Here is a 16,315-nt window from a genome sequence, read left to right on the forward strand (position 1 = left end):
ATGGCTGACCCTGCACTCTGACCCCAGCCTAGCTGGGATATGTGAAAAAGAAGAATTTCACTGTATATGTGCAAATGTATAATGTGTGATAAATAAAGAAAATTATTATCTGGGATTTTTAAAAATTATAATTATTATCTGGATACAGCACTCTGTGAACAGCCAGCTTCTTTGGCAATGAATGTTTGTGGCTTACCCTCCTTGTGAAGGGTGTCAATGATTGTCTTCTGGACAACTGTCAGATCAGCAGTCTTCCCCATGATTGTGTAGCCTAGTGAACCAAACTGAGAGACCATTTTGAAGGCTCAGGAAATCTTTGCAGGTGTTTTGAGTTGATTAGCTGATTGGCATGTCACCATATTCTAATTTTTTGAGATAGTGAATTGGTGGGTTTTTGTTAAATGTGAGCCAAAATCATCACAATTAAAAGAACCAAAGACTTAAACTACTTCAGTCTGTGTGCATTGAATTTATTTAATACACAAGTTTCACAATTTGAGTTGAATTACTGAAATAAATGAACTTTTCCACGATATTCTAATTTATTGAGATGCACCTGTGTGTGTGTGTGATATATATATATATATATATATATATATATATATATATATATATATATATATATATATATATTGGTTTTGGATAGACTAAATTGACAAATGCTTACAGTGTTAGGTGACTAAAATGTCAATATGACTAAATGTTTCTAATATTTGTCTAAAATGTCAACAGTTTTCATTGACTAAAACTACATTAAAATGCCCAGACTTTGTCAAAAGAAAAATAAATAGGATAAGGTTGACTAAATATGATAAAAACTAAAAAGGACATTTGACACAGGACTAAGACTAAATTAAAAAACAGCTATATATATATATATATATATATATATATATATATATATATATATATATATATACATACATACATACACTCATACACACACTGGTGGCCAAAAGTTTGGAATAATGTACAGATTTTGCTCTTATGGAAAGAAATTGGTACTTTTATTCACCAAAGTGGCATTCAGCTGATCACATTGTATAGTCAGGACATTAATAACGTGAAAAATTACTATTAAAATTTGAAAAAAATGTTCAAAACGTCTTAAACTACTACAAAGAGTTCTCATTAAAAAAAAATCCTCCACATGCAGCAATGACAGCTTTGCAGATCCTTGGCATTCTAGTTGTCAGTTTGTCCAGATACTCAGGGTATGTTTACACGACAACGATGTGCTAAAAACGGAAACGTTTTTCCTTTGCGTTTTTGAAAAGTTTCGCATAAAGACGACAACGTTGTCAAAACGATCCCCGTCCACATGGATCCGCAAAAAGGACTAAAAACGCTGTATTATGCATGCAAGGACAGTAATTGCGATATCACTTTGTAAAGAAACACTACGCGCCTGCGCACATGAGCATTCTTTCACATAGCGGTGAATACAAACAAAGAAGATGGTGAAAGTTTTGAGCAATTTTGTCTGGACGGACAATGAGGTTGCTTTATTACTACAATTACTTAGCTGGAGAAGTGTCAAACTCAAAATCTTGAGCAGCACAAACACAGTCCTGTAGTCCGCCATTGTAGTTTTGAATGTCTCGCGCGTTGTTTTGAAGTACTCGCACGTATGCCTATAGACTGAACTCTCAAGATTATTCAATAAACTCTGCTCATTTTTACCATCACTTCGTCTCCTGCCTTCTTCTGTATTCCCCCTGCTGACTCTTGGGCTGGTAGGAGAGTAAGTTATCATAATAAGCTGTTGATTTTGACTGGTTTTGGATATCAGACAGAACTCTGATATTTGGATATCTTCTGACGGAGAGAGACGTCTTGTGTACACTGGATCTAACATGCATTTTCACTGCCTCATGTTTTCATATTCTAAGCATATCATTGAATACTGTACATGGCATCACATCTCTGTCTATAGGCTAGATACAGTTGTGCTCAAAATTTTGCATACCCTTGGAGAATTGGTAATATATGCACCATTTTTGAAGAAAACACATTTCTTTTATTTCTTATGGGATTCATATTCAGCTGTAGGTTATAACAGCATGGCACAATCTTAAAACATGGCAACAAAGAAAAAAATGAAATGACCCCTGTTCAAAAGTTTTCATACCCTTAGTTCTTAATACTGTGTATTGCCCCCTTTAGCATCAATGACAGTGTGCAGTCTTTTGTAATAGTTGTCTATGAGGCCCCAAATTCTTGCAGGTGGTATAGCTGCCCATTCGTCTTGGCAAAATGCCTCTAGGTCATGCAAAGTCTTTGGTCGTCTTGCATGAACCGCACATTTGAGATCTCCCCAGAGTGGCTCGATGATATAAATGTCAGGAGACTGTGATGGCCACTCCAGAACCTTCACCTTTTTCTGCTGTAACCACTGGAGGGTCAGCTTGGCCTTGTGCTTAGGGTCATTGTCGTGCTGGAAAGTCCAAGAGCGTCCCATGTGCAGCTTTCGTGCAGAAGAATGCAAATTGTCTGTCAGTATTTTCTGATAACATGCTGCATTCATCTTGCCATCAATTTTCACAAGATTCCCCGTGCCTTTAGAGCTCACACACCCCCAAAACATCAGTGAGCCACCACCATGCTTCACAGTGGGGATGGTATTCTTTTCACTATAGGCCTTGTTGACCCCTCTCCAAACATGGCGCTTATGGTTGTGACCATAAAGCTCTATTTTGGTCTTATCACTCCAAATTAGAGTGTGCCAGAAGCTGTGAGGCGTGTCATGGTGTTGTCATTTGTGGCATTGGCACAGTAAAGTCTTTTTTCTGGCAACTCGTCAATGCAGCTCATTTTTGTTCAAGTATCGTCGTATTGTGCTCCTTGAAACAACCACACTGTCTTTTTCCAGAGCAGCCTGTATTTCTCCTGAGGATACCTGTGGGTTTTTCTTTGTATCCCAAACAGTTCTTCTGGCAGTTGTGGCTGAAATCTTTCTTGGTCTACCTGACCTTGGCTTGGTATCAAGAGATCCCCGAATTTTCCACTTCTTAAGCGATTGAACAGTACTGACTGGCATTTTAAAGGCTTTGGATATCTTTTTGTATCCTTTTCCATCTTTATAAAGTTCCATTACCTTGTTACGCAGGTCTTTTGACAGTTCTTTTCGGCTCCCCATGGCTCAGTATCTAGCCTGCTCAGTGCATCCACGTGAGAGCTAACAAACTCATTGACGATTTATACACAGACACTAATTGCAATTTAAAAAGCCTCAGGTGTGGGAAATTAACCTTTAATTGCCATTTAAACCTGTGTGTGTCACCTTGTGTGTCTGTAACAAGGCCAAACATTTAAGGGTTTGTAAACTTTTGATCAGGGCCATTTGGGTGATTTCTGTTATCATTTTGATTTAAAAAGGAGCCAAACAACTATGTGATAATAAATGGCTTGATATGATCACTATCCTTAAAACAGTTTTTTTGCATGATCAGTCATATTTTCAAAATCAATGCCAAAATTTCACAATTTCTGCTAGGGAGCACAACTGTACATAAGCGGTGGGTGAATGAATTGCAGAGTAAGGTACATCAAATATATATATATATATATATATATATATATATATATATATATATATATATATATATATATTGCAATATCCAATTACATTGGCAACCCCTGAGCTGAGGGATCGTTGAATATTCTTGCGTTTGTGATTTTGCATTGAAAATTAAATTTATTTATTTAAAAAACGAAAAACTTAAATCAAATACATTTTCTAAATTCAAATTGTAAAGTAATTAAAATAATGATCAAAACAATAATATATATATACAAGTAACAACCTTTCCTTTTACTGTCAGGCAAGAATCCATCTTAACATCATGGTGGAAAATTACTTGCACAAATGAAGATATAAAAACAATTATAAATGTACAAATAATAATTATAATGATGATAATAATCACTGAAATATAAATCATAGTTCAAGGTGAGCATGTTTTTGTATTATTTTATGTTTTAATCACAGATGTAGTCTATAGGCTGCAGAGATGGTCACAATGAACTGCTCTGTGGAAATAAAGTGAACTGAACTCAAAGCACCTCCTGAGCTGAGATGTCTGAGGTCATTTGCAGCACTCATAGACGATACTGTTCTTGCATAAAAAAATTCAGAAGACTGAAACAAAGAAAGAGTGTGAACCTTTTAGATGCACATGTTCCACGAGACTGCACGCCTCCGTACAAATATATATGCGCATAGACGGCTTTTCGGTCATCTGTTCTTAATAATATAATAAAGTGTTTCTTCAAGCGTGTGTCTGTGTGTCAACGGGCAAATTATTTGTAATATTAATTTGATAATAGCCTAATAATAATAATTTAATACATATGAAAACGAGCCAAATATCGTCTTGACATGGTCAAAGGCATCAGCTATTGGTGATCACTCTGACCATCGTCGATCCCCGAGATCATCCTCTGTTGGCACAACCCTAATGTGCATTTCTCTCTATAAATTAACAAAATGTTCAGACAGTCTCCTTTCTGGTTTTTCTGACGCATTCTGAATCATTACCGCTTTGTCGCTGTGGCTCGCTTCATGTGTGCGCTTGTAAAATATATATTTTAAAGGCTCATTATTATGGTTTAGTATTTCTCTGTAATGTAGAACAGTGTTAGCAATGTTACTTATAACATTCTTTTACAGCCCTGGAACTCAAACCATTTTCTGATGCGACAAGATGACTAATGTTTTAAATTAACTCCTACTAGTCGACTAGGAAAATCTTTAGTTGGAGGCAGCCCTAGTGATATTTCTCCTGTTTGAGCACATCCTTGAAATTCTTGACCTAGTCAAAGAGCATGGATAATTCTTGACCTTGGCAAAGAGCATTGATGATTGGTAATAACTAATCATGGGTCTGGTTTGCAGTTGGATGTGACATTCTTTTATTTATTTTCCTCAACAAACAAATTTTAAGACATTGCTGGTAAGAGTTTAATGTTCAAAAGCTGCACTGAGTGCGGTCTGTGGTGCGAGACTGTCGTAGTTCAATTAAATAAGACACAGTGCGCCATTCGTGACATTTGCTTAAAATTCCCTTATTTGGACAGTAAAATTAGATGTTTGTTTAATCATGAATTTAATGATTAAATAACCGTGATGAAAGGTTTATTTAATATTCGCGACAAGCCTAGCTGGAAGCTATTGTTCCGTTTTAGCAGGGATATGTTAAAAATGTGTTGTTTTGTTGAGGGCTTGTTGCCTGGCCTGCATGGTATAATGTTTCTCTGTTTGGTTTGTTTATTTTGTCTTTGTGTACATATGGCATTTGATATTGACCAAAATAACGCATTCAAGCACACAAACGTTTAACCTCTCTTATGCTTGTGTTTTCAGGCTCCGCCATCCATGGTCAGCACAGAACAGAGACAGCATGCAGAGCACATATTCCTCTCCTTCAGGAAGTCAAAATCCCCCTTTGCTGTCTGCAAGCACATCCTGGGTAAGTCTCAGCTCTCGGACACAGGTCCGATCTGTCTGTTACAGTGTCTACTGACTTTACTGCTCCAAGATCAAACCTTCTGCTCAGTCTTGGGTGCTCCCAACGTTTCTTCCTCATCATATTTAAACATCTCAGGGAGTTTTTTTCTTGCCACATTCATCTCTGGCTTGCCTCACTATGGGTATTAAGACACTATTTTCTGTAAATCTGCTTTGAAACAAGTATGTAAGGTGAAAAATAAAACTGACTTGACTGCTTAATTAGATAATTCAGTTCATGAATCTGTAGAATCTTGCATTTTTACCCTTATGTTGTATTGAGAGACTTGGCAGTGAATTTAAGGAAAACATCTGAACTTAGTTTTTCTTTGTAATTTTGATGATAAATATTGTTAATACTTTATTGTCCACTGACGTGGACATTTTCCTTTGGCTTCTCACCACAATACAAAAACACACAATAATCACACACAAGACCAAATTAAAAGTAATAAATCTAAATGCATAAAATCTCATTCAAATGATCACAATTGCATAACCAAATAAAAATGGAACAAACAATCATTACACTCCTCCACTGAGCAGTCTAATGGCCATAGGTACAAAATAATTCTTATAAAACTTTTTAAAACATTTTGGAGCCCTGTACCGCCTTCCTGATGGAAGCATTTCAAATTCAGCATTCACTGGATGTGGAATCAGATGCAATTAGTCCCAAGCTAATGTGCTGAGGCACTATTGTTGTTCTAAGAATTATAATTTTTATTATTATTCAAGGTTTCAGGGGCTTTTGGGGCACTTAAGCTCAAAAACTCATGAAAATTTGCTGACACGTGTCAGAGTTCATACATGGGTGTGTAGAGGGGGCTCTGTAGTGCCATCTAGAAGATGGGCATGTTCAGGAGGCTCTGTAGCACATCCCTTTTGAGTGACAGTCACCAAACTTTGTACATATATATAGGTCTCATCAAGCTGGACAACTTTTGCACTGACAGTCATAAGCTCTGCCTAACTGGAAGTCGGCCATTTTGGATTGTTTGAAAAATGCTAGACATTGACTATGCTAAATTGTGAACGGATTTTTGATATACCGAACGGTGTTGCCATGGCGATGCAATAAAGTAACGTTAAAACTAGGGCTGCAACTAATGATTATTTTGATAATTGATTAATCTTCGATAATATCTACGATTAATCGGATAAAAATTTAATTGTTTCCCCTATATTTTATTAAAATATGATTTCAAAAAACTGATATGATAAAGGGAGTAAGGATTTGATTTACAGTACTGAATTTACGATTCTATACTCACAAAATTTTGAACAAAGCCTAAATCATGAAAAGTTTAAATTTAGATTTTAAAAATTCTGAAGGGATCCTTGGTGTTAACAGTGTTGCCATGGCAACGTATTAAATGTCATTATTCCTTTTTATGTATATTCATATGTTTTTGAGGTACTTGGGATGCTTGAATTTTAATGATATTTTGAACCCACATCAGAGTTGTCCCAGAGGCCTGGGAAAAAGTTAACACATGGGCGTGGCTGTGGAGCTCCTTAGCGCCACCTTTTGACAAAAGTGGTGGGGTCAGTTTCTTCTACGGTCACCAAACTTGCTACATATATTGTTCTCATCAAGCTGGACAACTTTCAAAATTACAGTCATTAGCTCTGCCCAATAGGAAGTCTGCCATTTTGGATTGAATGTGCATTTTTTTTAAAATTGCAGGCCCTGAACTTTTGAATACTCTTCCTTGCGTATTCATGTGACTGTCACCAAATTTAGGTAACCTTATGCCAAGACATTGAAGATGCTAAATTGCAAACTGATTTTTGATATATCGAACGGTGTTGCCATGGTGGGGCAATAAATTAATGGAAAAAGTGGGAAACAGCATGCATTGTGATTTAAATCATATGGCTGCTGTCTATTTGTTCATGAGGGCTGATCGCATGGATCTGGCTATTGTAGGTCACGGTCTTAGCGCCACCAACTGGCAACAGGAAGTGTGACACTTTGTGTGACTTTGAAATAGTCCTCTTACCCTCTCAAATGAATGTGCCCACCATGCTTTGTTTTCCTAGAGCCACCAGGTGGCGATGGCGCTATAGTGCTTGGGCCGTCATCGCTGCTTGCAGCTATATTTATCCTTGCTATTCTGAGCACTGCATCCTGATACAGGCTGTTCAATTGAAGCTGTTGCTTCCTGATTATTTTACATGCCTTTCTAACAATTCTAGTTAACTTACTCTTGCTCCTTAGTAGTGCTCCGATATTAGCCTTTCACCGATATATCGGTATCGGCGTATACAGAGCTGACGTGCGCAGATATGAAAACTTTTTTTCAGAACATATAATACAGAAAACAATGCTTGAATTGGTGTCATAACGTAATTTGTCCAGCAGAGCGCGCTCCGACTCCATTGTTTACAGAGCTGAGCTGACAGTGGCTCTGCAGACAGGGCGGAGTTAAGCGGTGCGGAGTTAAGCGGTGTCTTCTCGGTAAGTTGCTAACTAGTTTGTGAAATACATATTGGAAAGTAAATAAACAATGACCCCATCATTTTCCCTTTTCAATATAACTAATATAACGTTAACTCTGTCCCTGATAACCATGTCACTCATGTTTATCTTTGCTATTGTTTGCTATGGTAGGCAGCTATAGTTCGTCAGTGCAGTCAGTAATGTAGCAGACTGAAAGATAAACATCAGAGCATCTTTTTGCAGCTCAGCAGACAACGGTGCGGTGGTGGATTGTGTCTGTTGAGTGTTGATTTCACACTATGTTGTTACCTAGTTGGTGAGACGCAATGCTGGAAAATAAAATAAACAACCTCCATCTTTTACTCTCCGTGGCAACGAGCTTAAAGCTAACTAGCTAACGAGTGGAAGCTAATGTGTAAACATGTATTCACCAAACTGTTTTGTTCAGGATTCACAGTTTGGTCCCTCCTTCAACCGAACAATTCCAGTCGTTGCAGTTTTAAAATATAATATTTAAAAGTCTGGTTTTCCACCGTTGAAAGTGTCCCCTGAACTTGAATAGCAGAATACGGTGTAACACCGCTGCCGCTGTTAATCTCTTGACTCAGCAGGTGTAAATGCTTCTTGTTTTACAACCTGCCTCTAATTTACTGGCAGTATTAAAATAGTCAGCATTTGACTGATACTAAACAGTACTGATGTTTATTTAGCTATTTATTTTTATTTTTATTGATTCTTTATTTAAATGGTCAGCATTTTACTGATACTAAACAGTAATACTGGTGTTTATTTAGCTATTTATTGTATTTTTATGTATTCTTTATTTAAATGGTCAGCAACTGACTGATACTGAACATACAGTACTGATGTTTATTTAGGTATTATATTTGTATTTATTCTTTATTTTAATGGTCAGCATTTGACTGATACTAACAGTACTGATGTTTATTTAGCTATTTATTGTATTTTTATTTGTTCTTTATTTAAATGGTCAGCAACTGACTGATACTGAACATACAGTACTGCTATTTATTGTATTTTTGTTTTTATTTATTCTTTATTTAAATGGTCAGCAATTGACTTATACTAAACAATACTGATGTTTATTAAGCTATTTATTGTATTTTTATTTATTATCCACTAAGTACTGTTCTTCTCATCAATTGCTGTTCATCCAATTTAACATTAAAAATCAGTTCCTTAGTTTTCTTTACATTTATATGCAATGCACATGATTGACACCATTCCTCAAGTCTTAACATTCTTAAAATAGGTTTGCTATTCAATGGTTGATCCTTCATACAAGGTTCCAATAATACCATATCATCAGCATACTTGACTAATCTAGCTGTTTGATTCTGTAACTTATTGGGTGATGAATAAACAACAAATTTGCTTCTTTTCTAGTTTGTAGATTTGTTCTTGCAAATTAGTTCTTGCAATGCCACAGCATTGGTGAAAAAAGTGAGACAATCACTGGTCCACGAAAAATTTTTCTGGGGATATTTTTAACAAAAATAATCCAATTTTAGTGATTCAAGTTTATTCAAGTTTACAATTGTGCAGAATTAGCTACAAAATAAAGAGTATTTTGGTGAGGCTTGCTTCAATAATCGCATTTTACATGAGTTGAGTTTGCCACGTAAAAAAGCGGGAGATGTGCACAGTAAACATTGAAAACGTGTTAGGAAGAAAGAAAAGCTTGCAGTTGCTTTGATAGCAGAAAGTAATAAAAGGACTCGTTTATGTTTAGGTCTAAGCGTTTTCTTGGTGAATTTTTATTAGTTCAATAACTGGGGTCTCTGATATTCGTAAACGATAAGGTAATATTTAATTAAAAGAAATTATAAGACATTCAATGTCTCTTCACAAATTTGGACAGTTTTTAAATTTCTTGTTGCTTAGTACTCTCAAAGACATTACTGGTGAAGCAAAAACGTGTGTGTGAAAAACACTTTGGTGTATAGTGGCGTCACTTCATAGACTTAAATGTATTCTGCAGCGCTGACGCGAGTCATGTGAAAGACCCTTAATGCGTATAAATATCAGTCACATTTGCACATTAATCATTGCTCTTCACAATCACAAAAGTGACTGAATTTGGTTTCAAAACGGCAAATTTTGGTGAAAGGTGAGGAGTTTGGATCCCTGGAATTATTTATTTTTTTTTTCATTCATTTATTTATTTTATGGAATTTTATAATTTTCCACGGCACACTTGATAATCTTTCACAGCACACTAGTGTGCCATGGCACAGTGGTTGGGAAACACTGCATTAAAGAACAAACCATTCATAAAAACCCTTTGTGGCCGATCTGAAAGAAAATCTTTGATCCTGTGTTTCAAATTAAAATTTACATTAAAATGACACAAACGTGATAAAAGTGTATGCACTTACATAGTATTAAAAGCAGAGTTAAAATCAACAAAAAGAGCCCGTACATTAGAATTTATATCTTGTATGTGCTTGGCTCTGAAATCATTTAGTGTAAGTGTGGATTCCATCTATCATTCAGTAATGGATAACAACATGAAACACAAACAAACAAACAAACAAAAAGGATGAGCAAACAAGCCGAGAAGCACAGGGTCAGCAACTTGGCCACGCCCTCGGACCAGAGTATTATTCAATAATAACAATAATGAATATTGTTTTGTCTTTCACAGAGACTAGTAAAGTGGACTATGTGTTGTTCCAGGCGGCCACAGCCATCATGGAGGCCGTGGTTAGAGAATGGATCCTTCTGGAGAAGAACAGCATTGAGTCCCTCAGAACATTCCTGCTCTCCTACGTCTTACAGAGACCCAAGTAAGTGTGTGTATCAGATTTAAAAATCAACAAGGGCTTGAGCCAAAATGCCACCAATGTGACCGAAATGGCTGCACATTTTTAAATGTGAGGGTACAAAATGTCCATCTCAAAGTTTGTTGTATAACATTTGATATTTAAAAAAAAATCAGCTTTAGTTTAGTGTGGGTTTGTGCCAATGCAAACATGTTTGTGACCTGTTGTCGTCAGATATCTCTATATTCACTGTTTTAGAGTGTTGTTAAATGTGTAGGTAATATTAAGTGTTTTTTTATTTTAAAAATAAATAAATAAATCTGCTCTAAAAACATTGAATGTAAAGACAACGCTATTAACTCCCAAATGTAAATGAAAGTCTAAATAGGCCTATATAGAGATATACAGCTACTGTTTTTGTGATTTAACTGATTTTATAGATGTTAGACATGATTGTTCATATTGACAGCTTATTTCAATTAATTAAATAAAATAACTTATTTTACATTTTACATTATTGGATAACATTCTGTATTTTAAACATGAAAAAAAAAAATCTGCCCTTATAAATCTACCAAAAAAAAAAAACCTCTGGCCCAACATTGCCCCTTAATAAAACAGTTCATCGTGGATACTGGTGAACATGAAAGTGTGACAACAAGTATTACTACAACATTACTTCTAAACCCCGTCACTGAATCTGCCTGTATTTAGCTTGATTATCTCATTTATTCCTGATCTTTGAATTTTGTAAATCTGTCTGTCTTCGTTCCTTCACTGTAGTCTGCAGAAGTATGTTAGAGAGCAGATCCTGTTAGCGGTAGCAGTAATAGTGAAGAGAGGCTCTCTCGACAAATCCATCAACTGCAAGAGCATCTTCCATGAGGTCAGCCAGCTCATCAGCAGCGGCAATCCCACAGTGGTAAGTCTTTTGCATGGCCCACAGCAGTGAGAGATCACACAATTGTCAAACTGTTTACATTTAAACAGCGCACTAGCATATTGATGGCCTTAAATCTAACACACGGACGGAAAAACCAGACATCCCCAATTATGTTTTCAATGAGGTCTTTTACAGAAAATAAGTGCACGCTACCTATTCTGTCCTGCAGAGGGCATTCCAATTTCATGGCAGAAGTGCCAGCATTTTCATTTGTTAATTTTCTCTTTTAACTCTGGTGTGTACAGTAAAATGGTTTTAGCTTTTGGACAACTTTTGGTCTTATTTGAAATATTTTTTGCCAAAATTGGTTGAATTATGACATGTGAATTCACTAAGTAATTATGTAACTTATTTCGACTTGTTGCTCGAACAAGTGTCCATGGAGAATCATGTTTACCACTGTGCATATATGTATCTGTCCTGCTAGCAAACACTGGCCTGCTCCATCCTGACTGCTCTGTTGAGTGAGTTCTCTAGCTCCAATAAGACGAGCAACATTGGCCTCAGCATGGAGTTCCATGGAAGCTGCAAGCGTGTTTTTCAGGTCTGTCATCACTGCCCTGTCATTCTCCATGTGGCCTTCATTAACAGGTGTTTTTGACATTTGGGATTTTTACGTGTATGTGCGTTGCAGGAGGATGATCTCAGACAAATCTTCATGCTCACTATGGAGGTCCTGCAGGAGTTCAGTCGGAGGGAAAACCTCAATGCACAAATGTCCTCAGTGTTCCAACGTTACCTTGCGCTGGCCAATCAAGTGCTCAGCTGGAACTTTCTCCCACCCAATCATATCCTTTCATTACAAAATGTACATATCTGTTGATATTTAAGTGCTTCTGATTGGATCCTAAATTTTTCTTTAATTAAGAGGCTTTTTTGCTTTTAAATTTTAGAGGAATGATGAGACGGTGGAGGTAGGGAGAGAGAGGAGGGGGAATGGGATCGGGACATGATGCAGGCCAGACTTTTATGGAGCTTGACATGTAAACTATCACTAACCACCACAATCTCCTTTTGTGTTTTACAGAAAAAGAAAAGATTACTGGGTTGGAAACAAAATTTTCATTTTTGGTTGTATTATTTTCTACATTTGAGTATGTTCATACACTTAACTGAAGTGTTATTTTGAAGCATCTGGTCTCACCATAGTTTTACTTCGCCTTTACATGGATAATCTCTTACTATTAGCATCTGCTAGTGTTAGTCCTAAACCATGAGCTGTGGCGCTGTGATTGATGGTGCGCGTGCGTCTGTGTGTGTTTTAGCTATCTGAGGCATTAATCCCATTCAGGCTGACTGTGTGTCTCTCTGTCTCTTTAAAGAGATCAGTGCTGGCGTCGGTGCCAACCGGGGTCGCATATCACTTACAAAGAAGGCCTGTGCCAAGCCCTTATCCTGCTCAATAAGTTTGCCTTTAAACACACATCATTGAGTTCTGGTCTGGAATGTCGGGCAGCCATTTGTGCATTGAGGTGTTTGCAAAGCCTGAAGTCATATTAATTGCCCACTGGGCACTTGAGGAGATTTTTCTATGCTACAAAGGGCATATTTGTTAAGTACACAGAAAGGACAGAGTGGGTGAGTGTATTAGTGTACGTGTGTGTTAGAGATAAATTTAAAAACGGCATATTTTTAAAATTGGCTAGTTGATAGGTTGCCCTTTAAGACTGGTCGACTAGTCTTAAAATAGGTCTGTATAAGTTGGTTTTGGGTTCATCTGGGCTCAATCCGACCAACATGTTTCTTAAAGGAATAGGTCCCCAAATGTTTTTTTCTTCTTCTATTTAATTACACATTAACATGACATTATTTCTTCTGTTGAACACAAGGAAAAATGTGAAAAATCTTCGTACTGCTTTTTATAATGCCATATAATTAAGTGAATTTGTCTCCATATTTGATTTGGGCACTACAAAGGGAAGTTGTTCAATGATTTTATTTGAGAGTGAATAATGACTTATCTGTTCATCACACAAAGTGATCGTACAACTTCAGAAGACATGGTACGTAGTGCAAAAGTCGTATAAACCACTTTTAACATTAGCTTTATGCTGCTTTTTTTTTTTTTTTTTTGACTGCTCCAAGTCACCATTCAGTTTTTTTATTTGGCAAAAAGCAGTGTGAAGATTCATAGATTTTTCCTTTTATGTTCCACTGAAGATTTTTTTTTTTTTTTGAGGATGTAGCGCTATCTGTCCATTTCTGTATTTTCTTTGATATATTGTTTTCTCCTTTCACTGAAGCTAGATATGTCTCTGTCAAAAAGAGGTACCTAAATGAGAATATTAGCATGTTATTTATGAAGGGTATATCTCTGACACAAAGTATATCCGCAGACTCTGGTGGCCTGCTCGATAACTTCAACTCAAAGTTAAAAATGCTATTGAGGACATTGCTCCTGTAAAGACCAGAACAATAACACCTTGAAGAAACATGACAGCAGTACAAAGCATGAAATGAAAATGCAGGAAAGCTGATCGCATGTGGTGGAAAACAAAACTTTGAAACAAAAAGACCATTATAAGATCTATAAAGACGGCCTTCATGCTTTCAATGTGGAACTAGGCAGCTAGACAGACTTTCTTCTCAAACATTATAAATAGCAATGTAAACCGCTTGTAACCAGCAAATTTGAATCTCTTGTTTTAGTGCAGCGGTTGATTGACGGGGAGGGGTGGCGCTTCGCTGCTGCTGGGATGCATACAGGATTGATTAGTGTCTACACATCGAATGTGATGTGTTCACATGTGTTATTGAACATATTCGTATGTGGGGGTTTTATATCCAATAACCAAAAATTTTAGACCCCGTTTAGACATGTATTTAGCGCTGACCATGCGATCGGATCACCAAAAACGCATCTTAATACCAGTTGGAAATGGGGTCGAAATCTCCAGTAATTAAAACATATTAAAAATCAGTTAAAATCCTAGTTCCCCAAAATCATAAAGAAAACCTTTGTTGAGCTAGGAGGGTGGTAAATGACTAATAATAGAACAGGTTGGTCACTCTTGAGATTTACTGCAAGGTACTCAGATGCTTCATATTACCCCTAAATAAAAGTTTAGAGGATAAAGTACAGCGGCACAAACAGGCAGCATCAGCTCCCTTCCTATCACTCTAGGGACACAAAATAATTTAAAGCTACGTTGGGATGTTTCAATAAGTACAACATTGTGATTACTGTCAAGCCACATTTTTATGAGGAAAATAGCATCCAGCATGTTTTTCAGTCAACTGGCTAATTATGCAAGACGTAGTAGTCAGTGCCCGTACATTTAGTTCTGCAGATTTTAGAACAAGGAGATGAGTTTGCTTTGTAATACAATACTTTTTACAGTTCACCTTGATTAAATTACATGAGTTTGAGGACCTCTTCAGGGTTCTCTACACTTGTTTTGATTGCTTGCACCGAACCGAGTTCGTTTTCTCCCCCCTCCCCCTGCCCCCACTGGTCTCTGTTCACATCATATAATTTGGGTCAGACACGTGGTCCGACTGGGTCATCAATGGGATTACAAGGGGCAGCTGTTTACCACTGTAACTAGGTAACAACTCAAGATGACATCAGCTTCACTGTGTTAAGTGAAGTATTGTAGTTTGTCTCTGGATTTACCACCAAAGCTTTACATGTGGGTGCGCACCAAAAGTGCCAGTGTGAAAGCACCCTCAGTTTCTTTTGTCCATGCCACTAAATATTGCAAATGACTGGAATACTCTGCAAAGTAGCATAGTTGCCTACATATATTATCTCTAACATGCTCACTGGCAGGGGCCACTGAGTTTAACTAGGAGCCCATGCATAAAATTTCTTCACACACACTGCAAAACATGGTGATGATGGATCTGAGGGGTGAGAGTGGGGGTCACTGCTCAGTGTTGTGGGTACCGTTGTGCATGCTCCCGATAGTCGCTTAGATTGTACTTCGTTTAAAGTGCCACCATCTCTCAGAACCCAGGCCCGTGGCGCGCGTGTCATCTGTCCACGACAGACTCCCAATTGGCGTGTGTACATGTCATTTGTGTGATCCCAAACATATGATAGCCCTTCTCGTCTGCAGGACAGCATGTCTGTCCATGGCCTTGATGACCTCAGAGTGGGTCGTGACCAGGCCTAGAGTCGGTCAGGTGCTATGAATGGCAGAGGGAGATGACAGATGGCTGTGTGCCACCCCTTATCTCTAACACACAAACACACACAAGTCGAAGGGAGCTTTTTAAGACGGCTGTCCCCGGCCCGGCAAGGGGGAGGAGGGCATTCCTGAGGCCGTGAGGGAATCTTAAGAGGGAGGATGTGACACTCAAGCTTCCTAATAGCCTTGGAACTCCTCTCTGGCACCGGAGGCTCTCAGCACTCTCATAATAATTATGTTCACTGAATGCTACTTGATTGAGATACTCGACACACAATATTATCTCCAGCTCACATTTCGCTCCCACTTAACAACACTCCATACAAAACCATATGGGTTACATATAGGCCTGTCACGATTGTGTTTTAATCACTATTATTTGAGATTACTGCGATTGTTTTGCACTTAATTCCAATCACGTATTGCTTTCCAAAGAAGGTAATTGTGCATTTTATTCCTCCCTTTAACAGTTTATTTCTAGCTTCACTAATGACGTGC

General features: G+C 37.4%; 1 protein-coding gene across 6 annotated transcripts in view; it reads left to right on the forward strand.

Moving 5' to 3' along the window:
* The window catches only part of xpo4 (exportin 4), a 61,159-nt gene that overhangs the window by 12,854 nt on the left and 31,990 nt on the right, over nucleotides 1-16,315 (forward strand). For 3 of the 6 annotated variants that reach the window (XM_051711210.1, XM_051711215.1, XM_051711211.1), the window contains exons 2-6: nucleotides 5,366-5,471; nucleotides 10,624-10,765; nucleotides 11,525-11,663; nucleotides 12,112-12,228; nucleotides 12,319-12,471. In XM_051711210.1, the coding sequence (XP_051567170.1) occupies nucleotides 5,366-5,471; nucleotides 10,624-10,765; nucleotides 11,525-11,663; nucleotides 12,112-12,228; nucleotides 12,319-12,471 (657 nt within the window). The remainder of the gene's footprint in view (nucleotides 1-5,365; nucleotides 5,472-10,623; nucleotides 10,766-11,524; nucleotides 11,664-12,111; nucleotides 12,229-12,318; nucleotides 12,472-16,315) is intronic. The other 3 variants (XM_051711212.1, XM_051711213.1, XM_051711214.1) reach the window with 2 other exon arrangements.

Source organism: Myxocyprinus asiaticus, chromosome 11 (assembly GCF_019703515.2).
Source record: "Myxocyprinus asiaticus isolate MX2 ecotype Aquarium Trade chromosome 11, UBuf_Myxa_2, whole genome shotgun sequence".
Classification (NCBI taxonomy): Eukaryota; Metazoa; Chordata; class Actinopteri; order Cypriniformes; family Catostomidae; genus Myxocyprinus; species Myxocyprinus asiaticus.